Below are 25,578 nucleotides of genomic sequence, written 5' to 3'. Positions count from 1 at the left end.
GACAGGGGCAGCGGGAGAGACTTGCCCAGGGAGGGGACCTCGCCAGCTGTGTATATCTTTGGGCCCCTCCTAGAGGCCCCTGGGGGTTCAGGGCTTTATCCCGCCTGCGCTGTGGCTTTTGTGGTGGGAAGATCGCTTTCCAGACACTCCCCCCGCCCAACCGGTCCCCCTCCCTCCCTGGAGCTGTTCCCACCTGTTAATAGCTCTCTTGGAGTGCTGTGAGACATGCGTGTACATGCGTGTGCTGCATCCGTGTGTGCTCAGTGGTCTGGGTGGGGTGAGGGTGTTTTGTGCTGGGGGTGGGATGTGGCAGGAGCATATAAGAGTCACCCGTGGCCCATGTATGTGCATGTGAAGTGCTGAGGAGGAGGGAGGGGGCCTCGTTTCAGGAAGCAGATGGGGCAGCGTGGTGTCACTTAATACCCCTGCTCGCCCAGCTCTCAGTCCAGCTGCTGTTCCCCTGCTGGGCTGAGCTCTGTCCCAGCAGCAGCAGCGATGGGGGTGGTGAGGCTGGAGCCGCCGCCTGGAACTAGCCGGCCGAGGCCTAGTCCTCACCCAGCCTGAGGTGTGATTTGACCAGGTCCCATCCCTTCCCTGGGCCTGCGAGGCGGGGTCCCTCTCTGAGGGCCTCTTGGGATTCTGGATTATTCTCACCTTTTCCATCGTGGCCTGACCCTTGAGGGTACCCCCTGCTCATTGGCCCCCTCGCTCATCTCTTCCAGTTGTACTGTTGGACTTTGCTGCGGCTAAAGGGGAACTCGGCTGGCTCACACACCCGTACGGCAAAGGGGTAAGCCTTCAGGGTCAGGTGCGGGTGTGGGAACGGGGAAACTGAGGCCCAGGGAGGGTGGGGCCTAGCCCAGGTTTAACAACTCAGCCAGGGTTCAAATTCAGGGTCCTGCTTCTCACACCAGTTGGGGCAGCCTGGGGTCGGAAGGTGGGGAAGGGCCTTGGGAGGTGGAAGGAACTGGGGAGAGAGCTGACGGCCCTAGCAGAGCAGGAGCCTGGATGCCCCAGAGGACAATGGTCAGAGGAACCCCCTCTGGTTCCCTCCACTCCCCCGTTGGGGAGGAAGGGGGTTAAAGGCTCCCTTGAGGTCCCAGCCCTCAGCCAGGGAGGTGAGGGGTGAGAGAGAGACTGGGAACAGGGGACACCTTCCTTCTGCATCCCTCCCCTGCTCCTCCAGCTTTTCCTGCTCGGGGTTGAGTTGTTTTCCTTCCTTCTCACCCAAGTTCATCTCCCGCTCCCTCCCCCCCACCCCCACCCCACTCTGCCCCGTGCTGCTGTGACCTGTCCTGGTGGGCAAGACCCCAGGGTCTTTGTGTGTGACTGCTGTGTGGTCGTGGGGAAGATTCCGCTGTTCCCTGGGCCTCCCTTTTCCCCTTGTTGAGCTTGTTCTGGGGCCTGAGCTGGGAGAGTGGTGTCTCCAGGGGGCTCCTGGGGACAGTTTCCATTGCTGGCCAGATCTACATGAGCCAGGCACCTGTTCCTGGTCACCTTAGCTCCGGCGAAGCCCAGAGTATAACTCTAGCAGATTTCCAGGATCCTGAAATGTTCATTCAGCTGGGAGAGAACTCACCTGATCCAACCCAGTCATTATATAAAGTGGGAAACTGAGGCCCAAGGGTGTTGGAGGCCTTGGCCAGAGTCACACAGGGCAGCCCAAGCCCCTTCTGCTTTTCTCATTCCTTGGCTCACTCATCAACAAATACTTTCCTGAGTACCCACTCCGCGTCAGGCCCTGGGGATACAGAAATGAATTAGATGCAGTCTCTGCCCTAAGGAGCTCCGAATCTAGTGTGGGAGCCAGATGCAGTTATCCCCACATAGGAGGCAATGGAGACGGTGGGAGCCAGAGGGACACACTTGCCCCGACCTTGGCCCAACCTGGGAAGTCTTCTTGAAAGAGGCTGAGCTCTGTTCTAAGGAGAGAACACATATTGGTCTGTTCCAAAAGTCAAAATCTAAATGATGATGGGGGGATCATCCTTTGTTTCTGACTTAACCCCTTCTTTACCACTCACACACAGCTACACATGTGTGCGTACAGTGAATAATAGTAACAATGATACCAGCTGCCTTATGTGACTGTCACCCACGCCAGGCAATGTGCTTGGCGTTTGGTAGACATTCTGTCACTTATCCCCACAGCATGGGAGGTCGTTCTTGCCCCCGCTGTACGATGGGGCCTTTGAGGCTCAGAGACGTTGAGGCTTAAGCGATCTGCCTGGGGTCACATGGAGCCCCCGGCCTCCACGCTCAGCTTGCCGTCTATTATAGAGGTTCAGCACCCCGATATTGGGATCACAGGCACCAGGGGGTCAGATCCCCGCTCCGCCACTTGTAGGGTGGGAGGGTGTCATGAGACCCCCTCTGGGCCTCAGTTTCCTTCCCTGTAGAAGGCGGGTAGCAAGAAGTAGAGATGCCCAGCTCTGCCACCTGGGTGATGCCTCTGGGTCTGTCTCCCCCGGGGGGCCGCCCACACTGACCTGTTGGCTCCACACAGTGGGACCTCATGCAGAGCATGATGGACGACATGCCCATCTACATATACTCTGTGTGCAACGTGGTGGCCGGCGACCAGGACAACTGGCTCCGTACCAACTGGGTGTACCGCGGGGAGGCCGAGCGCATCTTCATCGAGCTCAAGTTCACCGTGCGCGACTGCAATAGCTTCCCCGGGGGCGCCAGCTCCTGCAAGGAAACCTTCAACCTCTATTACGCTGAGTCGGATGTGGACTATGGCACCAACTTCCAGAAGCGCCAGTTCACCAAGATCGACACCATCGCGCCCGACGAGATCACAGTTAGCAGTGACTTCGAAGCGCGCCACGTGAAGCTGAACGTGGAGGAACGCTCCGTGGGGCCACTCAGCCGCAAGGGCTTCTACCTGGCCTTCCAGGACATTGGTGCCTGTGTGGCGCTGCTTTCGGTCCGTGTCTACTACAAGAAGTGTCCTGAGCTGCTGCAGGGCCTGGCCCACTTCCCTGAGACCATCGCAGGCTCCGATGCACCCTCCCTGGCCACCGTGGCTGGCACCTGCGTGGACCACGCTGTGGTGCCACCTGGGGGTGAAGAGCCCCGCATGCACTGTGCGGTGGACGGCGAGTGGCTGGTGCCCATCGGTCAGTGCCTGTGCCAGGCAGGCTACGAGAAGGTGGAGGACGCCTGCCAGGGTGAGTGATGGTGCGGGGGTGGCAGGGAAAGGGGCTGCTGGGGTGGAGGCAGTGTTCCTGGGCTCTAGTCTCGGCTCTGGGATGTGGGGGTCTTAGAAGCTTGCTCTCAGATGAGTGGAAATCACAGGGGGTGGAAATCTCAGGGGCTTCCTGGCCTTACGGCTGGATTCACTCATTCACTGAGAATGAATGAATACAGTATGGAGGTTATGAGGTTATTGTTCTCGGGCAAGAATACCTGGGTTCAAATCCCAGCGCTACATTTAGCTGTGTGACTTTCAGTTAGTTCCTTAACCTCTCTGTGCCCAGGTTTCCTCATCTCTGAAATGGAGACAAACATAGTGCCTGTTTTGTAGAGCTGTTATGATAATCAAATGACTTAATTCTCATAAAGTGCTTCCATGAGTGTCTGCCACATAAATGCTTTTAAGTGTGATTGTTGTTTTTGATTCATCCCACAGGTGTGTCTTGGTATCTATCACACACCAGCACTGTGGACATAGTTTAGTCCCAGGAGCTAGTCCTATCTCTGTTAACTCACTGTGTGACTTTAGGGAAGTCACCTAACCTCTCTGGGTCTCAGGCTCCTCTTTCGTACGTGGAGGTTGGTAAGTTGGACCCAGGATTCGCATCTCCTGGCTGCTGATGACAATCATCTAGGGAGCTTTTGAAAAATGGCTGCATTGAGCAAAAAGGTGGAGGGAGGGCAAGCCCAGGGCCTGGGCTCCCTGCCTGACCCTCCCCAGGGCCCTGGACTCAGGTCCTCCCGCTGGAGCGTCTACTGATAACCAGTTGAGCCCAGACAGGGGCCCAATTAAATCAGACTCTCTCTGAGAACAGGGCCTGGGCATTAGTGGCTCACACTGGGAGGCTGTGGCTTGGCACGGCCAGGGCCTGTGCAGCGGAAATCTCTAGAGCGACGTGGATGCGTTCAATAGGTGACTTTTTCTGGAAACGGCTGTGGGGCAGGGCCAATGTGGAATGCAGGCCGACCTTTGGAAGGCGAGCTCAATCCCTCTCTCTGGGAGCTTCTTTGCTGAGATAAGCGGGGGTATTGAGAAATGGGGGGTTTATGCCCTGCGGTTATACTTACCCACTGAGTGACCTTCGGTGCATCTCTTTTCATCTCTGGCCTCAGGCTTTTTGTCAGTAAAATAAGAAGTTCAACTATACTAGCAGACTGTATGCTTGGTTTTTAGCCATGGATCTTGCAACCCATGGGCTCCCCTGGCCCCTTAAAACAAATCCTCAGAACCTTGCTTAACACAGCCTGCAAACTCCTGAACCAGAAGTTCCCTAAGAGGCTTTCTGGGCCTGCGGTGTTGTCTCTGCTCTGCCCCTTCCTCAGGCGGCCCCTGCTTTAGGTGACCTCAAGTGCACACTCCCAGTTTCAGACAATGACTGCGGGGTTGGGGGGGGTGTGAGGCAGCCCAGTGGGTCGAGCAGACTCCTCCCACATGACATCCGCGCACAAGAATGCAGGGGTGGGGGGTGAGGGGCAGCTGAAAACTTTCCACAGGCTGATGATTTAGGCGCTGCAGAGATAAGTGGACAGTTGAGGTTGGGGCGGGGTGGGGGGGAACTCTCTAGGAAGGGGGGCAGGCTTCCCTCCCCAGGAGGTGGGGGGTCAGGGCCTGGCAGGCTTTGTTTGTAAAGAGTTGCGTGGCCTCGGGTAGGGAGGACCGGTTTCCAGGAGGAAAACCTATGATTTTCCTTCTGGGCCCTCTCAACAGCCGGCCACCTGTCGCCCTGGTTTTTCTTCCTTGGGATCCGTCCACCGAAATTCCCTTCAGTGTGGCTTAGGGGCCCTCGGGGTGGGTTGGGAACCCCCAGCCTGGCGACTCTTTGTCCTTTCAGACCTTTCTCAATGGCCTCCGACCATGGTGCTGGTGGAGATCGCAATAGTGAGTCTTGTAGACGACTGCGCTCCCAGGGCAGCCACGGGCTAGGCAAGCGCTTTATCCTAGGCAAGCGCTTTATCCGGATGTTCCTGCTGAATCTGAGGCACCTTTCTGAGAGACAGGGACTGTTATCAGACCGGAAACGGAGGCTCAGAGAGGTGAAGAGACTTGCCTCAAGTCACACAGCTGAGATGGGGTTGCATCAGGACTGAGTCTAGGTGATGCAGCAAAGGTCCAGGCTGGAGGATGGGTCAGGAAATGGGGCGGGAAATGACCAGTTCCTTTGGAATCCCTGACTCAGCTCCTGGCCCTGGGACAGACTCTCAGGGCAGCCCCGTGATGGCAGGTCCGGGCGCAGGAGGTGAGGTGGTTGGGGGGCTGTTACCGAGCATGTTATGGGAGAAATGGAGGGAGCTGCAGCGTCTGCCCCCTTGCCTGACCCTTCACGGGGCCGCAGACCCAGATTCTGCCATCGGGGCTTTTACTGATGACAAACCAACCCAGAGGGGGCGTGCAGGCAGGTCAAGGTCGCCTAGCACCTGGTCCAGGTTATTCCCAGTGTTTGTTTCTCTTGATGGGTCTTTCCCTGGAAGCTTGGTGCTCAGGAAAGAGTTAAATGGACAGCGGAAAGGAGGCACCTCCCAGGTGCAGTGTGGACAGGTGGGCACACTGCCCAGAGAACTCTCCTGAGCTATGTCAGGAATGAGCCAGCTTCTTTCCAGCTTCTGCCCTCCCCCCAGCCCTGCCTGGGGGACAGTGGAGTCACTCAGGCTGACCGTCATCTCCCCTGGGGCGGCTTTGTCTCCCTGTTTGTCTCTGCTTCCTGTGCTGGCATTGGCAGCTGAGCTGGTGGGGCCCCGGCTGGCGCCTTGGCCATGGGGACTGCCGGCCAGGTGAGCAGGTGGCCAGCGGCTTTGGCCAGAGGCTCAGCCCAGCAGCTGGGAGGCCAAAGCTGGAAGTGGGGCTGTGGGGGTCAGGAGTTCCTTCTTTAGAGGCTTCTGCTCCCTCAAGGGGCCCAGCCCCGCTCTCCTCTTCTTTCTCTGTCCCCCAGTTCGTGACACCACCTTTCATGCTGGGCGTTTCCCAAGTGAGGTTTCTTTCTGCACAAACAACCCAGGAACCTGAGGACTTTATTCCCATTTTAGAGATGGGCAAATTGAGGCCCGGAGAGAAGAAATGATGGCCCAAAAAGCTGGGGCCTGGCATGGGCAGGGCAGTACACTGTCCCAGGGCCCCTGACCTGTATCTTTCTACCAAGCTGAGTGACCTTGGTGAGTTCTCCCCACCTGTAAAATGGGTGGGTTGGACCCTTGCTGACTTAGCCATCCAAGCCTGCCTCCTGTGAGTTTCTGCTGTGGCTCCTACTGAGAACCTGGGTTGCTCTTCTAAGCTGCAGACTGGGTGACATCACCATGTGTGGCAAGGAGCGGGGTCCTAGTGCTGGCAACCTGAGTGGCCCAGGCCTCGCCCAGGGTCCATAGCTGGAGGGGAGGCGTCCCCTGGGCAGGGATGGCTCTGGTTGAGGTGTCCCCGAGCTACGACGGGCCACCGGCAGGAGCCCTACTTTGTCAGGACAGGGCTGATCCCTGGGGCAGGGGAGGGGACACGCTGTGTCCCCTCTCTGGGAAGTGCCACCACCGGGCCTTATTTTTGATGTTTCCTTTGGCCTGAATGGGGAGGTGGGGTGAGAGACAGCCCCCACCTCTATGTCCTGCCCGCCCTGCCCTCAGCTCACACTGGGGGCGCAGGTAGCTCCATGGGGAGGCCCCTCCCTCCCTAGTGGAGGTAAGTGGGTCCCAGAGCGGAAGGAAGGAAGGAAGGAAGGAGGCAGGGAAAGCAAACAGAAGATAAAAGGCCGGTGGCAGGGAGACCGCGGGAGGAGGTGGTGGCGCTGGGGGTGGGGTGGCTGCGCTTATCACCGCTTTGGTGGAGGAATGTGCCCGAAGAGAATTCCCCAGGGTGTGTGGGAAAAGGGCAAGGTGCTCATAACTGCTTCTGTGGGGACGACAGGACCTGCTGGGGACTAAGAAGCCACCGGGGTCTGGAGTTATCCATTCCCCTCATTTGCAGGGTCAGTGGTGTCCGGGGTGGCTGTTTGCTGCCTGTCTGGGCACGAGACAAAGTCCAGGCTCTGTATCCTTGGGCTGAGGTGGTGCACATGGTCGCCAGCTGGGCATGGCTTGGGGAGGTGACTGGCCGCAGGTGAATTGCCACCACGACCTCTTGACCCCATGACCTCGTCACCCCCAGCCTGGGAGGTGGCTGGGCCTTGGGGGAGGGGCTCTGCCAGGGGCTGGATTTGCGTCACGGCAGAGGGCGGATGTCCCTGAGTCACCCCACGCTGCCACCTGAGGGGCAGGCATCAGGAACTGGAAAAACTGGGGTGCAGCCCTGGGTGCAGCCACCATGCCCCAGTTCCCCTGCTCTGAGTGGCCCGGGGCCTGCCAGGAGATTGGGGACAGAGAGGTTCTCACAGGTGTGCTAGAGCCAGGCTCTGGTGCCCGGGCAGGTGGCCCAGTGTACTGTCCCACAGGGTCTCCCTACGCGCTGAAACTCTGCTCATTCCTGTGGCCCTAGAGCGCATGTTTAAGGTGCATCTTGTTGGTTTTGTTTTCACTCACATTCATCCAGTCAATAAACATTGGCTGAGCACCTACTGCACTCCAGACCCTGTGCCATGGGACACAGATCAATCGGGCTCCATTCCTGCTCCCCAGGAGCTGCCAGTCTCATAGAGGAGCCCAATGTGTGCAGAAATTGTTTCAAATGGAGTGCAAATTCCCCTGGAGCAGAAACTGTTTATTTACCTTGCTATCATGTCGCAGCACCAGCATTGTGCCAGACACGTAGGAAGTGCTCCATTTCTCTTTGGTAAACATAAGATTGAATAATAGATGCCCTTATGGTCAGAAGGGGGCCTGGAGTTGGGCAGTCTGGGAGGGCTGTGTGGAGGAGCTCAAGTTGGGTATTGGAGGATGCATAGGAGTTTGTTAGCTGGTGAAGGGACAGTGGGTATTTGGGGTATGTTACAGTATGTGGGAACACCCAATGTGTCTCCCCACTTGCTTGCCCAGAATGCCAAGGAAATTCAACCAGGCCAAGTTAGGAAGACACGGTGGCTTGCTGGTGTCAGACCCAGGAACCCTGGGGCCCCTGAGCATGGGCACACGCTGGCGGGGCCCCAGAAGGCACCTAATAGTTCTGTGGCTGGTGGAGGGGGCAGCACATTCTCGTCAGGCAAGTACATGCCCTGTTGATGCTGCCTCTCCACTGTATTATCTGGCACATCCGCAGCGGAAATCTCTCCAAATTCCCTCTTTCCTGCCGGCAGGCAGCAGGCGGGCCACCCCCGGGCTCTGCGACCAAAGAATGGAACCCGACTTCCTCCTCTTGGCACAGAGCTGGGGGGCTGGGGAGCAACCACGTGGCGGGGAGTGGGGGCCATTGTGTCTGCAGGTGGTTGAAGCCTTGTGCAGAACCAAACCTTGGTTGTGGGGGCTTGTGGTCCTCCCCAGTCTGAGAGCCTGAGCCAAGAAGGTGCGATTGTAGTTCCTGAGCCCCCCAACTCCGACCACCTGGAGCCAGCACTTACTTACCCAGAGTGAGCCCTTTGGGTGGACAAGTCAAAGCACTGGGGGGAACGGAGACCCCAGGATAAATGTGGCCTGGCTTTTTGAGGTCTCATTTTTACTTGAAGAGTTGCGGGAGAAGAGAGCTATTTTTATATTGTAAACAGATAAGTTACGAGGAGGAGGAATGCAAAATACACCTGGATTTCTTAAATCCAAGAGGAGGCCTGAGAGAGCTTTGGGCCTTGAAGGAGGCCACACTGGCTGCTTCTCCCACCCCCAGGTTTAATTCCAGTCTTTTCTCCCCAGTTTGAGAAGAGGTGCCATACCTCCCCCAACCCCTGACCCTGAGCTGTTCTGAAATTAGTCTTGGGATTTTCTGGCTGTTAAAGCTTGTGGAGTCTCCTCTCCTCTCTCGGGGCTTGTTTCAGAACATTGGTTTCTCTTTGCCCCAAATTGAGATATTTATGGGAAAGGAGAGGGGTTGGAGGTTGGGCATCCTGGGTTTAGGTTTAGGCTTTGGTTTTGTGTCTCAGGAGCTCGTTGACCTCGGCCTGGTTGTTTTTGCCTCTCTGAGCGTCCGCTTCCTCCCCTCCAGAGTGGAATGAATGATAACCCTGCCTAGTATAACAGGCTCATTGTGAGGGCGACTTGAATGTCAAGTGCTTGGTCCAGGAACTGCACCCAGCAGCTGCTTAATCAGTGGTCACTGTTTGTAACTGGGGCTCTGGGCTCTGCGGCATGTGCTTTGATGTGGCGGGACAGGCAGAGGAGGTGAGAGAGGCTGCTGGGGTGGCCCCCGGGGCCCCCAGCAAGCCAAATCATTAACAGGAAGTCACAATCCAAGACCTTAGGAATGGGGTGTTCTTTGACTCCTGTTCCCTGACCCCCTGTCTTCCTCCCCACCTCTGCTCACAGAGGGGACTAGACAAGGAGGGAGGCTGTCCAAAAATTGTTCTTGACCGCCTAGGTCAGATTGTACGTCAGACTTTCAGTGGCTCCCATTGCCCCCAGGATAAAGTCCCAGTTCCTCCACCTGGCAGTAAAGGCCTTTCTCAGCCTTATTGCCTGCTGCTCCGCCCATTTTGTGCCTGCAAAGCTGCTCATACTTCCTGCATTAGTTAGTCTTCCTCTTTGTCACCTTTTACTCCTCCTTCCAATATATCTGCCCTGCTGAACTCCTACTCAGCCTCAAAGCCCCAGCAGAAATATCCCCTCTGTGACCCCACAGACCTCGGCCAAAGTTGTCTCTACCTCCTTAGCCCTTCACCTACCCCTTTATGGTGGACATTGTCCTGTATGTGCTTCTGCTCCCTGAGGTCAGGGGCTTTGTCTCATCTCAAGGTCATGCCTAGCACAAGGCTAAGCACAGAGTAGAGGATCAGTATTAGAAGAATGTGACACTCAGGTCGGAGGTTTCTCAGCACCCCCTCCACAGAACAAGCTGAGGGTGGGATGATAATTGTAGGGTTAGGGAAGAGGTCCCTGGGGTGACCCCACCCCATCCTGGCCGCTTTAGTAGCTGCCTGAGCCCTGGACAGTGTCTGGGTAGCTTCCTGCCTCTGGGGCCAGGAAGAGGCTTGGGGCAGGGACAGGGGCAGGATAGGGCCATGGGAGGAAGAAACCTCTGGAATCAGGTGTCTGAGACCGTACCAGGACAGGACCTGCCACTGGGGAAGGAAGAGCTGCTTCCTGGCTGACCTTGTGAGTGGCGGAAATGACTCGGTCCTTGAAAGTAGATGCAGAGAATGCTGGGGGCCTGGCCTTTCCGGCTTCCTGGTCAGCCAGCCCCGGAACAGGAAGGCAGTCAGGTCCTGGGGTGGGGGTGGGGGAACACCTGCAGAGGTGGCATCCCGATGCCGCCAGCTGATCTCTTGGGGTAGTGGTGATGGTCAATCAACACACACGAATGGCAAGGAAGATGCCGTCACTGCCCGGGGCAGCTCCCAGTTCAGGTGGGGACCCACTGGGCTCGTCTGCACAGACAAAAGGAGATAAGGCAGGCAGGCAGTCTGCTCTGTTGCGTGCTGAGCCAGCCGTGAGATAAGGATTCTGAGGAAACTGAAAGGTGAGATATGGGCCTTGAATGCCAGGCTCGTGGGTGCGGCGCTTCTTGCAAGAGCCAGTGCGGAGGGATGCAAAGGTTTGGAGCATGTGGGCGAGGCGCTTATTGGGTGCCCAGCCTCAGCTAGGTGCTTACCCTGCATTTTCTCATCACATTTTACCAATGATGAAACAGGTCCAGAGAAGTTTAGCGGCTTGCCTGGGGTCCCACAGAGAGGGAGTGGAAAAGTTGCTTGGGGTGGGAACAGGCTAAGCTGATGTCCCTCCCTGTGCCCGCCAGCCTGCTCACCGGGATTCTTCAAGTCCGAAGCATCTGAGAGCCCTTGTCTGGAGTGCCCCGCACACACCCTGCCATCCTCTGAGGGGGCTACCGCCTGCGAATGTGAGGAAGGCTACTTCCGGGCCCCGCAGGACCCGCTGTCAATGCCCTGCACGCGTGAGTCTTGCAGAGGGTCAGGGAAGGGTGATCGAGGGGGGCGGGGTGATAGTGACCTCTCTGGGCTCTACCTGCATCCGAGCTCTGACCTCTGCCCCCTGTGCAGGTCCCCCCTCCGCCCCACACTACCTCACGGCCGTGGGCATGGGCGCCAAAGTGGAGCTGCGCTGGACGCCCCCCCAGGACAATGGGGGCCGCGAGGACATCACCTACAGTGTCACCTGTGAACAGTGCTGGCCGGAGTCGGGCGAGTGCGGGCCCTGTGAGGCCAGCGTGCACTACTCGGAGCCACCCCATGGGCTCACCCGCACCAGTGTGACAGTCAGCGACCTGGAGCCCCACATGAACTACACCTTTGCCGTCGAGGCTCGCAATGGTGTCTCGGGCCTGGTGACTAGCCGCAGCTTCCGCACCGCCAGCGTCAGCATCAACCAGACAGGTGAGGGCCTGGGGGTGATGGCTGTGCCCTTGGGGTCCGCCCAGGTAGGGCTTTAAGAGGACGGCCACCCAAAGCTGTGTTTAGAGAGAGGCAGCTGCGAGTGGTTTAAAGACACAGTCCTTGGAATCACGTCCATGCTTTGTGACTGTGGGCAAGTTACTTATCCTCTCTGAGCCTCAGTTTCCTCACCTATAAGATGGGGCTTATAGGGCTAGTGAGGGGATTTAATAAATTCTGATGTAAAGGCTCTTTGAACAGAGCCCAATCCATAGAGATGTTACAGCAAGAGTCGGCTGTTGTTTTACTTTTATTATTTACGCATTTGTAAATCTTTGTAGGGCACCCCTGATGTGCCAACTGTGCTGGGGCCCCGTGTTGGCGCTCTGTGCCCTGGGAGTTGAGAATCCCAGGTTGGGATCTAAAGAGCCTGGGCTGTAGATAGGACCGGGTCTGGGTGCACCCCTAGCACCCCACCTCCCTGCCCCCGAGTGGCTTCTCACCCCCGACCCCATCCTGCCCAGAGCCCCCCAAGGTGAAGCTGGAGGGCCGCAGCACCACCTCGCTGAGCGTCTCCTGGAGCATCCCTCCACCGCAGCAGAGCCGCGTGTGGAAGTACGAAGTCACCTACCGCAAAAAGGTAACTCACAAAGTGCCAGGGCTGTGCCCGCTGGGATTCAAGTAGAGGACCCACGGGCCGCACAGATGCTCCCTGCACAACACAGCCATCCAAGGAAGCTCTGTTCTGCAGATGGGGACACTGAGGTCTAGGTTCTCCTGGGAGTCGCCTTTCCCAGGCCAGCCCAGCCCAGCTGAGATTTGTGGGAGAGGGGGCAGAGAGTTCTGGAATCCCTGGAAGAGATAGTCATGGGTGAGGGAAAGAGCTAGACCTGGGGGTTGGACAGACCTGAGTTTGAGTCCTGGGTCATTGTGCTGCCTATGACCTTAAGTGAGTCACTTCCCTTCTCTGGGCTTCAGTTTCGTTCTCTTTAAGGAGGGCACTGAGTCTGCTGACACAGTGAGCCACCTTGCTAAGCTGGGGGTGGTGTCTGGTGGGCTGAGCTGATGCCCCTGGCCTGTCCTCACTATCTGCTCTTCTGCCCACCAAACACCCACAGGGGGACTCCAACAGCTACAACGTACGCCGCACCGAAGGCTTCTCCGTGACCCTGGATGACCTGGCTCCAGACACCATCTACCTGGTCCAGGTGCAGGCACTGACGCAAGAGGGCCAGGGTGCCGGCAGCAAAGTGCACGAGTTCCAGACGCTGTGTGAGTCGGGGACCAGGCTGTGGGCCGGGCCAGGGTCCTGACGCAGCTAAGACATCCTGGGCAGAGGGAATGGATCAAAGAACTTAGAAGTGCCCCCTTCTTGGTCAGCCAGGGGCTAGGACAGCCCTGAGTGGGTCAGCTCCAAGCCCGGGGAGGGGCAGAATTGAGGGGCAGAATTGAAGGGACCAGAACTGGGCTATGTGTTCAGGAAGGATGTGGGCTGAGGCACTGGCAGGCCCAATTCAAATCCCTCATTGTGGAGCGAGTCCCACACACCTGAGACTACTTGCTCTGTTCTCTGGGGAAGGCCTCTCATTTGCCACCTGTGAAATGGGACCAAGTATCCTCATGGACCATCACGGGTCAGGGCACCCAGCACGTATCTTGGGCGCCAGAAGCAGACCTTAAGCACGACTGAGGGTATTACCATGATTTGAAGTGTCGGGGGGCTCTCTTGTCATTCGCTGGTCTCCCCTTGACAGCCACGGAAGGATCCAGCAACATGGCAGTGATCGGCGGCGTGGCTGTCGGCGTGGTCTTGCTTCTGGTGCTGGCAGGAATCGGCATCTTCATCCACCGCAGGTTTGTCGGAGCCCTGCCCAGGCTTCCCGGGGGCTTAGGTGGGACACAGAGGGGAGCAGGGACATGGAAAGTAGGGCTGGCCCAACCCTAACCCCGCCTCCCCAGGGGGTGTGAAACGCTGCAAGCCAGACAGTGCTCAGCACAGCCCCTGGCCCTGCGGGGGCTTGGGGCACGGTGGTCGTTATGACAGTGTGTCCACGCTTCCTCTGGTCACATGGGCAGGAAGCTCCGGGAAGCTCTAAGGAGGAAAGCCCTCATTACAGCCACTTAAGGGGCCATTACGGGGTGTAGGGCCCAAGGAGTGAGCCCGGCTTCCTCATTTCCTCTCCCCCGACCTCCCCCACGCCCTCTGCCTGGCTGAGCCCAGGGCTGAGCACACCAGGCCCCCACCCAGGACCTGAGTAAGGTCAGGAGGCTCCCTGGCCAGCCACTGACCTCCCTATGTGTGTGTGTTTCCCATGGGGTCTCTCAGGAGGAAGAGCCTACGGACCCGCCAGTCCTCGGAGGATGTCTATTTCTCCAAGTCAGGTGAGATGCAGCCCCCTCCATGCCCGGCCTGCTGTCCCCATGGGCCTCCCCACCTCTGTGGTGGGGTTGGGGGCAGCCAGACCCTCCCCCAGCTTTTCTGGGCAGCTGAGGGCTGAGCAAGAAGTCCTTGCCCCCAGCCTGGTCCAAGTCTACTGAGGTCCCTGGTCTGTCGCCTCCTCCTCCTCTAGGGCAGCCCCCGCCAGCCCTCCAAGCTCTCTGTGACCCTACCCCTCCTTCCCCTCCCAGAACAACTGAAGCCCCTGAAGACATATGTAGACCCCCACACATACGAGGACCCCAACCAGGCTGTGCTCAAATTCACCACCGAGATCCATCCATCCTGCGTCACACGGCAGAAAGTGATCGGAGCAGGTGAGGTGGGCGCACCCACGGGCAGGGGTGGTGGTGGCGCTGGCTGGTATGTGGGTTGGGAGCCCCCCATGCCAGGACTGACTCAGGGGCTTCTCCCGCCTCGCCTGCCTGCAGGAGAGTTTGGGGAGGTGTACAAAGGGACACTGAAGGCCTCGGGAAAGAAGGAGGTACCCGTGGCCATCAAGACGCTGAAAGCCGGCTACACAGAGAAGCAGCGGGTGGACTTCCTCAGCGAGGCCAGCATCATGGGCCAGTTCAGCCACCACAACATCATCCGCCTGGAGGGCGTCGTCTCCAAATGTGAGGCCCAGCTCCAGAGTAGGGGGTGGGAGACCCTCAGGGGCCTGGCCCCCACTGGGAGTGGGGAGGGGACTGCTGTGCCACCTCCCCTCCCCGCGCCACCTCCCCCCGCCATGGCCGTCCCCTCACACCTGTGCTCACCCCGCAGACAAGCCCATGATGATCATCACTGAATACATGGAGAACGGGGCCCTGGACAAGTTCCTTCGGGTGAGGATGTGGGCTGGGTGGGCTGGTATCTGTGGCCGGCACGTGGGGGCCCTGGGGGCGCGGAGCTGGCTGGTGGCTGAGGGCCTGTACCCTGGCAGGAGAAGGACGGGGAGTTCAGCGGGCTGCAGCTGGTGGGTATGCTGCGGGGCATTGCGGCTGGCATGAAGTACCTGGCCAACATGAACTACGTGCACCGCGACCTGGCCGCCCGCAACATCCTCGTCAACAGCAACCTGGTCTGCAAGGTGTCTGACTTCGGCCTGTCCCGCGTCCTGGAGGATGACCCCGAGGCCACCTACACCACCAGTGTAAGTGCCGGGCACTGTCACCCTGGGACGCGGGCCTCGAGGTGAAGCAGCCTTCGTCCTGCTCTGGCAGGGTCCTCTCCCCGGCCCCCCTGGGGCAGCCCCCCTGGGACGTGGGAAGCAAGCACGTCTCCAGGGAGCGTGGAGGAAGAGCCCTGGTTCTGATGGGCCTGGGGGTGTCTGAGGGGACAGGAGTGACTGGCCTGGTCCCCGCAGGGCGGCAAAATCCCCATCCGCTGGACAGCTCCAGAGGCCATTTCCTACCGCAAGTTCACGTCCGCCAGCGACGTGTGGAGCTATGGCATCGTCATGTGGGAGGTGATGACGTACGGCGAGCGGCCCTACTGGGAGCTCTCGAACCACGAGGTAGGTCCCCCCTGTCCCGCACAGCCCTGTCTGGACCTGAGCTTAAACCCCAGTCTGGGCAGAGAAGAGTTTTGGGGGCTCATCTTCGTCTGGTAGAACCTTTCATTGGTTTGTTCAGTGAATATTTATTGAGGGCCTACTATGTGTCAGGCCTTGTTCTGGGCTCCAGTCCCAGCCCCCGCTTACACTCAGTGGAAGGACAAAGAAACCAGTAGTAGGGTTACCGGAAGTGTTTGGCGTGGGTGTCTGTGTGTATCTGTGCGTCTATGCATGCGTGTGTGTGTGTGTGTGTGTGTGTGTGTGTGTGTACACAAGTGCCTGGTGTCTCATGCAGACTGGAGGCCTGGAAGACTTCCCAGAGGAGGTCCCGTCTCAGCTGACAATGAGACCCAGTGAGGCAGCAGACACGTGAAGACCCAGGGGTGGGGAGGGGTACCCTGGCAGAAGGGAGCAGTGTATATAGAGCCTCAGAGACTGCAGGGAGGCTGACTGTGGGGGGCCCAGCATGGCTGCTGCCTGGGGTGCTCGGTGAGGGAGCAGGGTCGAGAGACCCTGTCTCTGTGGAACTGTGCAGACAGCCCGTTAGCACCTGTCCTGTGTATAGCTCTGTGTGTTGGGCTCACAAAGGGAGCCCTAGCCCTTCTATTTTGGGGGTTCCCCTTCTCTGCCCATCACCACGTATGGGGCTCCTCTGACCATCCTGCCCCCCACCCCCGCCCCAGGTGATGAAAGCCATCAACGACGGCTTCCGGCTCCCCACACCCATGGACTGCCCCTCCGCCATCTACCAGCTCATGATGCAGTGCTGGCAGCAGGAGCGTACCCGCCGCCCCAAATTCGCTGACATCGTCAGCATCCTGGACAAGCTCATCCGAGCCCCCGACTCCCTCAAGACCCTGGCTGACTTTGACCCCCGGTGAGTTCCTTATCTTCTCTCCAGGGTGGCCCCAGTTTTCTGCCTGAGCCACTTCAGCGTAATGACCAGCCAGGGAGCAGGGGGCAGTGGGCAGAGGACTCAGAAGTTATGCGTGGGCTTTCCTTAGACTAGACTGGGGTGGCTAAGGTGACCTAACAGAAGCCTTCCACATAGATGGTAAGTGTGCCAGCCCCGTGCTCAGCACGTAACATGTTTGGGGTTTTTTTGGCTATGCACGTGGCATGAAGTTCCCTGGCCAGGGATCAAACCTGCACCACAGCAGCAATCCAAGCTATTGCAGTGACAACACCAGATTCTTAACCCGCTGGTCTACAAGAGAGCTCTGCATTTAACACGTTTTAGCTCATTTCAGCAACGTAGGAGATGGGTCCTATAATTATCCACCTTTTGTAGATGAGGAAACTGAGACATAGGGTGATTAAGTACCTTATGTGCTGACAAGTGGCTGGGCTGTGACTTCAGAAACCTGACTCATTTAACATTTCCTAATTTTGCAGTATCTGGTGGTGGTATTGTCCTTAGAAACAGGGACAGCAGTAGTATAAACACCGATTGCTCCTGACATGCCAGGCTGCCCCCCCCGAACCTCCCCCCCGGGTGAACTTGGGTGCCCCCTTGCCCAGATGAGGAAGCAGAGGCACAGGGCAGCTGGGTGAACTCCTTGGGCTAGGGAGCGGCAAACCGGGGGCTCACAATAGGCTGGGTGCTGCAGTGCCTCACCCACAGGTCTCCTGTTGCAGGGTATCCATCCGACTGCCCAGTACCAGCGGCTCGGAGGGGGTGCCCTTCCGCACGGTGTCCGAGTGGCTGGAGTCCATCAAGATGCAGCAGTACACAGAACACTTCCTGGCGGCCGGCTATACCGCCATCGAGAAGGTGGTGCAGATGACCAACGAGTGAGTCTGGGGGCTCTCCCACCCCCTGCCCTTCTCTCTACCTTCCCAACACTCCCTTCTTTTTGCTTTCTCTCACCTTCCCTTTGGGGATGAGAGGCTTCACAGGAAGGGCAGAATCAGGCTGGCAGCCAGCAATTCTGGGCACTTATTTGTGGCTCTATCTTCTTCCTACATCTTTTTTCCATAGAAAATAATGGTCGTTGTAATCATAACAGTAGCATTTCTCAAGGGCTGACTGTGTGCCAGCTCTGTGCTAGTTTGAGCACTTTTTTTGTTTTGTTTTGTTTTTTTTTGTTTGTCTTTTTGCTATTTCTTTGGGCTGCTCCCACGGCATATGGAGGTTCCCAGGCTAGGGGTCTAATCGGAGCTGTAGCCACCGGCCTACGCCAGAGCCACAGCAACACGGGATCTGAGCCGTGTCTGCAACCTACACCAGAGCTCACGGCAACGCCGGATCGTTAACGCACTGAGCAAGGGCAGGGACCGAACCCGCCACCTCATGGTTCCTAGTCGGATTTGTTAACCACTGCGCCACGACGGGAACTCCAGTTTGAGCACTTTGAATCCGTCTTCAGGGTAACTGACCGGTGGGTCCTGTCCATAGCCCCACCGGACAGGTGAGAAACAGTGCAGCCCAGGTCCCATGGCCATCAGGGGCAGAGTAGGATTCCAGCCCTGGTCAGTCAGGGTCCAGAGCTCAGGAACAGTGATGATGAGTGGAGCAACTGAGGCTCAGTGCCTCCGTGGCTTCCTCCAGTTCAGAGTAGCTGAGAAAAGAAAGGCTTCATTTCACAACCATCACCTGATGGAATTCCCTATTTGCCTTGTGAATGGATGCTGTTATTATGCCCCATTTAACAAGTAGGGAGGAGTTCCCATTGTGGCGCAGTGGTTAACGAATCTGACTATGATCCACGAGGTTGCGGGTTTGATCCCTGGCCTTGCTCAGTGGGTTAAGGATCCGGCGTTGCCGTGAGCTGTGGCGTAGGTTGCAGACACTGCTTGGGTCCCACATGGCTGTGCCTCTGGCGTAGGCCGGCGGCTGCAGCTCTGATTAGACCCCTAGCCTGGGAATCTCCACGTGCCGTGGGAGCGGCCCCATAAAAGGCAAAAAGACAAGAAAAAAAAAAGTAGGGAAACTGAGGCTGAGACGTTAACATCAGTTGCACCGGGTCACACAGTCAGTTAGGGGCAGGATGCTAAGAAGAAACGGGCTGAGCCCTTGGACTTTCCTGGCTAATGCCCAGGAGAGAGGACCCCAGGCCAACCCATCCCCGACACCTTTCCCCGTGTGGTTGACTCGCAGCTTTGCCGTCCAGCTTGGTGAGACATGCCCATTACCCTTTGCCCTGGCCCTGGGGTCTGCTTTTGTCAGGCTGCCCTATGGGAGTCTTTTCTCAGCTCCAGCATCAGGGACATTTCCCAGCATGGCCTTGGCACAGACACCTCCTCCCACCCCAGGAGGGAGAAGACATTATCCTGTTAGCCTTTTGTGCCTCCAAAAATAGTGTTAGTTCCCAATAGCCCAGCTTGTTTAAGGTCCAAGGTCATGGTGACAATGAGCCTTGGGGCTGAGAGGTTTTGGGAATCACATGGAAGGGATGACCCAGGCATCATAGTTCTGGGATCTGGGCCTGTGTCGGAACATTCTCCAAGGCCTCTAAAAACTGCTCAACTGGGCTTCTGACCTGCTGGCCAAGGCCTCTCCGACCAGTTCTGGCCTTTCCCAGGGGATGGCGGGGATGAAAGTTAGAGGCAGAGACAGAACTGACAGAGGGAGGCGGGGGAATGTGGAGAGAAGAGACGGGTCCCAGGATTTTTTTTTTTTTTTTTGTCTTTTTGCCTTTTCTAGGGCTGCTCTCATGGCATATGGAGGTTCCCAGGCTAGGGATCCAATCAGAGCTGCAGCTGCTGTCCTACACCACAGCTCATGGCAACACCAGATCCTTTAACCACCGAGCAAGGCCAGGGATCAAACCCGCAACCCCATGGTTCCTAGTTGCCTTCCTTAACCACTGAGCCACGACAGGAACTCCCCAGGATATCTTTTGTTGCCAGCCAGCTGCGGGGTCCAGAGCATGGGCTCTGCAGTCACACCTGTGTTCAAGTCCCCCATTTGCCCCTTCCGAGCAGGTGGTTTTGGTCAAACCAGGTTCCGTCTTCTGGCCTTGGTTTCCGTTTCCCAAAGTTGGGGATTGCATGGGTACCGTATAGTTGGTACTCCTGGTACACAGTAGGGGCTTAACCCACATTACCCCCCTTTTCCTCTGCTCCCTTGCTTTCTACCCACAGACTGGGCAAACATCAGGGTTCTTCGGCCCCCATCCCCCCACCCCCCTCTTTGTCCCTCCAGGAGCTCCCACCGAGGAAGCTTCTCTTCTGGGTGAGCAGAGCTGAGGGCATGGAGATGTGCTTACAGGAAACACATGTTCTTAGAAGCTTCCCGAAATAGCCCGGGGTGCTCCTCGGCCAATTCCTTTCCCACGAGCAGGAGCAGGGACAGGGCTGTCTTGGATCGATGGAGGGGGTGTGTGTGTGTGGTGTTTTGAAAAGGCCTAGATAAAGGCAGGAAGTCATTCCACGCTCTCTCCTCCTCCCACCAGCTCCACCGGTGCTAAGATCGGGGGCCTGTGTGACTCACACCACTGCCTCCTTCTCTATTTCGAATAAATGGAAGAAAGGAAAATCTGAGAGCGCTTTTGCCCCCTGAAGACTAGAGATCCCAGTGGGAGCTCTGAGCCACTCTCAGTATTCAACCCTTTCGGGATGGTCTGGATTTAGGCCTCAGTGTCCTACCCCCACTGTGGCCTCCCTGCCTCTTACCCCCTCGCAAGACACTGGCTGCTCGGCCCCCTGTGGTCCCACCGCGGCCACCTCTTCTCACCTTGAGCTTTCACTGTGTTCCTTTGGTGTCATTTGAGTTCCTAGTTAGACTAGTGGCTCTAAATGTTTTTCCGGAAACTAATGAAAGCAGCGGATGTTGCACCCCAGAAAAATAGCCAGTCTAACAAAAGGCCTACCCTGTGTCCAGGGCACAGGGGCACTGGCTGATGGGTGTTCTGGTCTCCACGTGCTCTCAACACAGATTTGGCTCTGATGGGACATTTGCCGAGAGGATGAATGATCAGGCCATGTCTCCCACCACGCCTTGTGCCAAGGGCCAGGGCGCAGTCGGTGCTCAGTGAGGAGCCTGCAGCCTTGGAATCCCCTGGGGCCAGGGCCTCAGTCATGTGCCTCCCCATCCTTGTGATGGGAGTTGATGGTTCATGGAGGTGACTGCCCCGGATCTCCGAGGCGGGAACTAAGGCTGGGGCAGGAACAGACTCCATGGTCTGTAAGAGGCTTCAGGCATCGGCTGGTCTGTGACCCCTCCCCCATCCTGTGCATCTCTATTCGTGGTTAGGGAATGAGGCAGGGGAGATTTGGGAGGCTGTTTATGGAAAGAGAATGGGGCTGGGGCAGGTGGGTCAGAGGCATCTAATCAGAGCCTCCGATTTTACATATAAAGACACTGAGGTCCAAAGACAGGACAGGACTCACCCAAGGCTCTGGTGAAGTCCAGGACTAGAATTCAGCCTCCTGCCTCCCAGCCCAGGACTTTTGCCTCTTAGATGGGCCTCAGAAGCACCCTCAGTTCGCACCCTATCAGATTAAGGACACCAACCTGGGAGAGGGGCCCAAGGTAGCCTGAGCAATGTCTCAGTCTCCACTAAAGCACATTTGCATCCAGCCAGCCAGCCATTCATTCATTCAGCAGATTCTGCCTTCATCCTTAAGGGCCTACTGTTTACCAGGCCTGTCCTGGACCCAGGAGGGGGCAGGGTAAGGGGATGAGCCCAGGAGACTAGGTCTCAGCCATTGCCCTCCTATAGCTCACATAACCCACTAGTCCTTAAGCCATACACCAGAGTCTTTGGGATCTGCTCAAATGCAGACTCCCTGCCCCACCTTCAGAACTTCAAAGTCCATGAGTCTAGAGTTGGGACCAGGGTCTTGCCTTTTCAGCAAGTGCCTCCTTCCCCAGGGATCCGAATCTTATCTGGCAGCCACACTTTGAGACCTACAGATGCGGGGTAAACAGTGCTTCTTTTTCAACTCCCTCAACTGTATAGGTTAGAAATGGCACAGCAGTGGTAGGCTGGGAAGTCCTCCCAGATGTCTGACTTCCAGCCTTCCTGCTGCAGTCCCTGAGCCACCGTCCCCACGCATCCACCCTTCTGAGCTCAGCACTTCTCCAGGGGCTCCCAGAGCCTGTGGGAAAGTCATGTCTCCGGAATTGCAAATAGGAGCTTGCACCATATAATTAGCTCCCTTTACAGCCAGGAGAGGGCCCATAAAAACCTGGGTGTTTTCATGGGTTTGGGCTGGTGCGTGAGGATGGTGAAGGAGGAAATTCCCAGTGTGAGCAGCAAAGGTCCGCTCCAGGGCTCCTGGGCGTGTGCGTGCTTTAATGAGCGGATGGAGGGCCGGGGAAGGGAGGGGCAGGAGAGGGCTGTGGGCTCCTGGGCATGTCTTTCTAGCTGGTACTGGGGCCACCTGCCCCCCCTCTGCCACCAGTTTCCAGGATCTCCCACTCTCCAGTTAGGCACTGTTATCCCATTTTACAGGTGAGGAAATTGAGGTTCCTTAAGGGAAAACCCCTGCCTTAGGATGACCTAGTCACCGAATCTGGTGACCCGAAAGCCCCTCCCATTAGAGACCAGCAGAACTTTAACCTCTGAAGGCCCCTCAGCAAGGATTTCTTCCTCTGTTGTGAGAACTTGAAGGGAGTGGGAGTGAAATAAGGCGATAGCTGTGAAGAGACCTTGGGCAGAGAGCTTTGAGGGTCCCTGGCTTCCAGTGGGTGATGCCATCAGTACTGCCTGGGGAGAATCCTTAGCTGGGGACTTTAGGGACAGACCTGTGGGGGTGGGGAGGCAATTTGTTCCCAGCTGATATGATTCAGCTCTCCCCCCACCCCCTTAGCTGGGTCACTTTGGGCAGGTCGCTTCACCTCCCTGAGCCTCAGTTTTCTGGTCTGCAAAACGGGGGCAGGAAGAGTATCCACCACACAGATTTGATTAAAAAACCCACTCGCATCCAGTGCTTCTATCATTTTTCAAACTTCGTCTGTGTTGGCAGGCTCTCAGGGTTTGAAATCTCTTGGGGAGTTCCCGTCATGGCTCAGTGGTTAACGAATCCGACTAGGAACCATGAGGTTGCGGGTTCGATCCCTGACCTTGATCAGTGGGTTGAGGATCCGGCATTGCCATGAGCTGTGGTGTACATTGCAGATGCGGCTCAGATCCTGCTTGCTGTGGCTCTGGCGTAGGCCGGTGGCTAGAGCTCCGGTTAGACCCCTCACCTGAGAACCTCCTTATGCCACGGGTGCAGCCCTAGAAAAGACAAAAGACAAACAAACAAACAAATAAATAAATCCCTTGAACTCTCTTGGACCTCTGCCTGAAGAGCTCCCTGCACTCCCACCCTGAGCCACCTGGCCCCTGGGTGCCCAAGGCCCCCTCCCCCTCCTTCCCACGGCTGCCCACCTCTCCAGAGAGCTGCCTCCTGAGTCTCCCTCTCTCCCTCTCCCCCACAGTGACATCAAGAGGATCGGGGTGCGGCTGCCTGGCCACCAGAAGCGGATCGCCTACAGCCTGCTGGGCCTCAAGGACCAGGTGAATACAGTGGGGATCCCCATCTGAGCCCCACCAGGCCTCGCGGCCTTCTCAGCAAAGAATACTTGAAGAAACAGACTGGCCTCCCTGCCAGCTCCAGACTGGGCCACTAGGGACCTTATTTATTTCTAGTTGTTCTTTTTTTTTTTTTTTTTTTTTCCTTTTTAGGGCTGCACTTGCGGCATATGGAAGTTCCCAGGCCAGGGGTCGAATTGGAGCTGCAGCTGCTGGCCTACGCCACAGCCACAAGGGATCTGAGCCGCATCCACAACCTACACCGCAGCTTGCGGCAATGCAGTATCCTTAGCCCACTGAGAGAGGCCAGTGATCGAAACTGAATCCTCATAGACAATGTCTGGTCCTTAACCTGCTGAGCCACAGCAGGAACTCCTAGTTGTTCTCTATTGATGACACCCTGAGGCCTCTGCTGGAAGAATCTTGGATGATACCTTGGCCTGAAGTAAAGAGAAGCTGGGGATCCTGGACAGGTGGTCCTCTTCATCTACAAAGGACGGATAGCCAAGCACTTAGCAGGCATCGCCATGTTCCCAGCACCCCCCGGACAGGAGCCTCTCCAGGGCCTTAGGACGTTGCCACACGGACCTCCCCTTTGCCATCATAGGAGGTGGGATGGCCAGCTGTGGTCACAGGAGCAGAGTATCATGAGAAGAAGGAGCAGTGCCCCTCATGAGAAGAAGACAAATGGCAAATTCAGTTGACAAGACTCAAGAGTTTCTCCACACCTTCTAGTGCCTTCCTCTGCCCCCCAGGCTCTATCCTCAGCCCCCACGGGCCAAACTCTTGCTTCCTTGGGGCCCTTGCAGGATGCTTGGTTCTGTTGAGCTTTTTTAAAACATATATTTTGTACTTTGTGGCGAGAATGTGTGTATGATAGGGGGCCTAGCCAGGGCTGGGGGGGCAGACAGCAGCCTGTGTGGGACATTCCAGGCTGGGGGCCGGCCCATCCGGTCTCTCACCTCTTTAAACAACATTCATTACTCTGTCAGTGTTAATGATTTTGTTGTATTGGGTTTTGTTTTTGTTTTTGGTTTTTTTTTTTGAACCTTAATTTATTATTATTTTTTTATATTTATTATTAGGAAATGACTTATTTCTGCTCTGGAATAAAGTTGCAGATTGTTTCAGCTGAGTTTGGCTTTGAGTCTTTGGAGGAGCAGTGGGGGTTGGAGAGGCTTTGTGTCAGCAGAAGTGGGTGCAGGAAGGGCTCCCCCAACTCCCCCCCAACCCCAGAGTGTTTAAACAGAGCATCTTACGTAAGGCACACATGTCATGTAACCCTGGGAGCTGGGGTGGGTGGGAGGTGGGCAGCAGGCCAGGGAGCAGGCCCAGCCCAGCCCAGCCTCCATGTCACCTTTGATCTCAAGGCTTGTGGAGGCCTGGGGGCTGGGGCAGAATGATGAGAGCAGCTATCGGCCTCCCTCCTACACACCACAGAGCTGTTGAAGTAGGCGCTTCATCCACGTAGGGCTCTGAGGTTTATAAAACGCTTCGCAAGTGTGAGCTTGTTGGAGTCTTAGCACTCTTGAGTTTTGCGGACAGCCCCATTTTACAGAAGAAGAAAACTGAGCCTGGACCCAGGGACCAGGTTTGCCCAAGGCCACACAGCGAGTTAGAGGCAGAAGCCAGACTTGAAAGCAGGGCCTTGGATCCCAGTGAGGTGCTGTTCCCACAGAGGAGGAGACTAAGGCTCAGAGCTGTGCAGTGACGTGCCCTAAGCCACACAGCTGAAAGGGGCAGAGGCCTTGAGGGAAACCAAAGCTCTGATTTCAAACCCTGAGCATTCACCATACCAGGTTGTGCGCCAGAGGTTGTTCACAGTGGGCCTTCGGAAGGTGTCATTCAGGTGGCTGGAGATGGGACTAGCTGAGCCGAAGGGATCTGGGACACAGGAGGAGGACTTCCTGGAGGAGGTGATCCAGAGCTCAGGCTCAGAGACAAGTAGGAGAGGGTGATGCAGGCAGAGTAAATTGTGGAGGTGAAGGCCGAGCGGTTGTGCAAGGAAGAACCACAAGCAAGGTGGTGTTGTGAGGGTGTGAAGAGGTCTCCAGGGCCTTGTAAGGCAGGTCTGGGAGTGGGGATTTTAACTTGAGGGCAATGGGGAGCCACTGAAGATTTTAAGCAGGGAAGACGTGATTACTGCGCTCCCAACTGAAGGTATGGGAACACAGGGACCAGCTCAGCAGGTCTTCCCCCCTGCTTAGTGCTGGACATGGAGACGGAGTCAGGCCTTCCTGGGACCTGACCTTTGCCTGACCTGTCCCAGGTGGCCAGATGGCTCTGCTACTGGGCTGTAACTATTGCCACCATCACTGACAAAGCTATATAGCAAGTCTATACTTCGCCAGCAATCTGGGTTGTGAGGGTACACGAGGCCAGGCTAGGTCCCCTTCTCAAAGCAACTCAGCCACTTGATGGCCCCACTGGCAAATAGGAGTGGACGCACAATGCGGCTCAGCACGTGGGGAGGTGGCTGCATGTGCTCAAGCTCTCTGTCTCTGTCTCTCACTCAGAGCCCCAATGGACATAATGCCCTCTAAGGGCACTTGAGAT

The 25,578-nt window shown here is 56.9% G+C and overlaps 1 protein-coding gene across 1 annotated transcript in view; it reads left to right on the top strand.

Annotated features, from left to right (window-relative positions):
• EPHA2 (EPH receptor A2) overlaps nucleotides 1-24,152 on the top strand; it is a 28,047-nt gene extending 3,895 nt beyond the window's left edge. Inside the window, exons 2-17 of the mRNA XM_047792039.1 lie at nucleotides 723-790; nucleotides 2,507-3,176; nucleotides 10,991-11,146; nucleotides 11,253-11,585; nucleotides 12,107-12,222; nucleotides 12,701-12,854; nucleotides 13,337-13,436; nucleotides 13,909-13,964; nucleotides 14,211-14,336; nucleotides 14,451-14,636; nucleotides 14,785-14,846; nucleotides 14,945-15,154; nucleotides 15,368-15,517; nucleotides 16,240-16,433; nucleotides 17,195-17,350; nucleotides 22,929-24,152. Of these exons, the coding sequence (XP_047647995.1) occupies nucleotides 723-790; nucleotides 2,507-3,176; nucleotides 10,991-11,146; nucleotides 11,253-11,585; nucleotides 12,107-12,222; nucleotides 12,701-12,854; nucleotides 13,337-13,436; nucleotides 13,909-13,964; nucleotides 14,211-14,336; nucleotides 14,451-14,636; nucleotides 14,785-14,846; nucleotides 14,945-15,154; nucleotides 15,368-15,517; nucleotides 16,240-16,433; nucleotides 17,195-17,350; nucleotides 22,929-23,034 (2,843 nt within the window). The 3' untranslated portion in view covers nucleotides 23,035-24,152. The remainder of the gene's footprint in view (nucleotides 1-722; nucleotides 791-2,506; nucleotides 3,177-10,990; nucleotides 11,147-11,252; nucleotides 11,586-12,106; nucleotides 12,223-12,700; nucleotides 12,855-13,336; nucleotides 13,437-13,908; nucleotides 13,965-14,210; nucleotides 14,337-14,450; nucleotides 14,637-14,784; nucleotides 14,847-14,944; nucleotides 15,155-15,367; nucleotides 15,518-16,239; nucleotides 16,434-17,194; nucleotides 17,351-22,928) is intronic.
• Nucleotides 24,153-25,578: the final 1,426 nt, after the last annotated feature.

This window comes from Phacochoerus africanus, chromosome 8, assembly GCF_016906955.1.
Source record: "Phacochoerus africanus isolate WHEZ1 chromosome 8, ROS_Pafr_v1, whole genome shotgun sequence".
In the NCBI taxonomy this organism is placed as follows: Eukaryota; Metazoa; Chordata; class Mammalia; order Artiodactyla; family Suidae; genus Phacochoerus; species Phacochoerus africanus.
The sequence above is the reverse complement of the archived record's forward strand: the minus strand, read 5'-3'. Positions and strand labels throughout refer to the sequence as shown.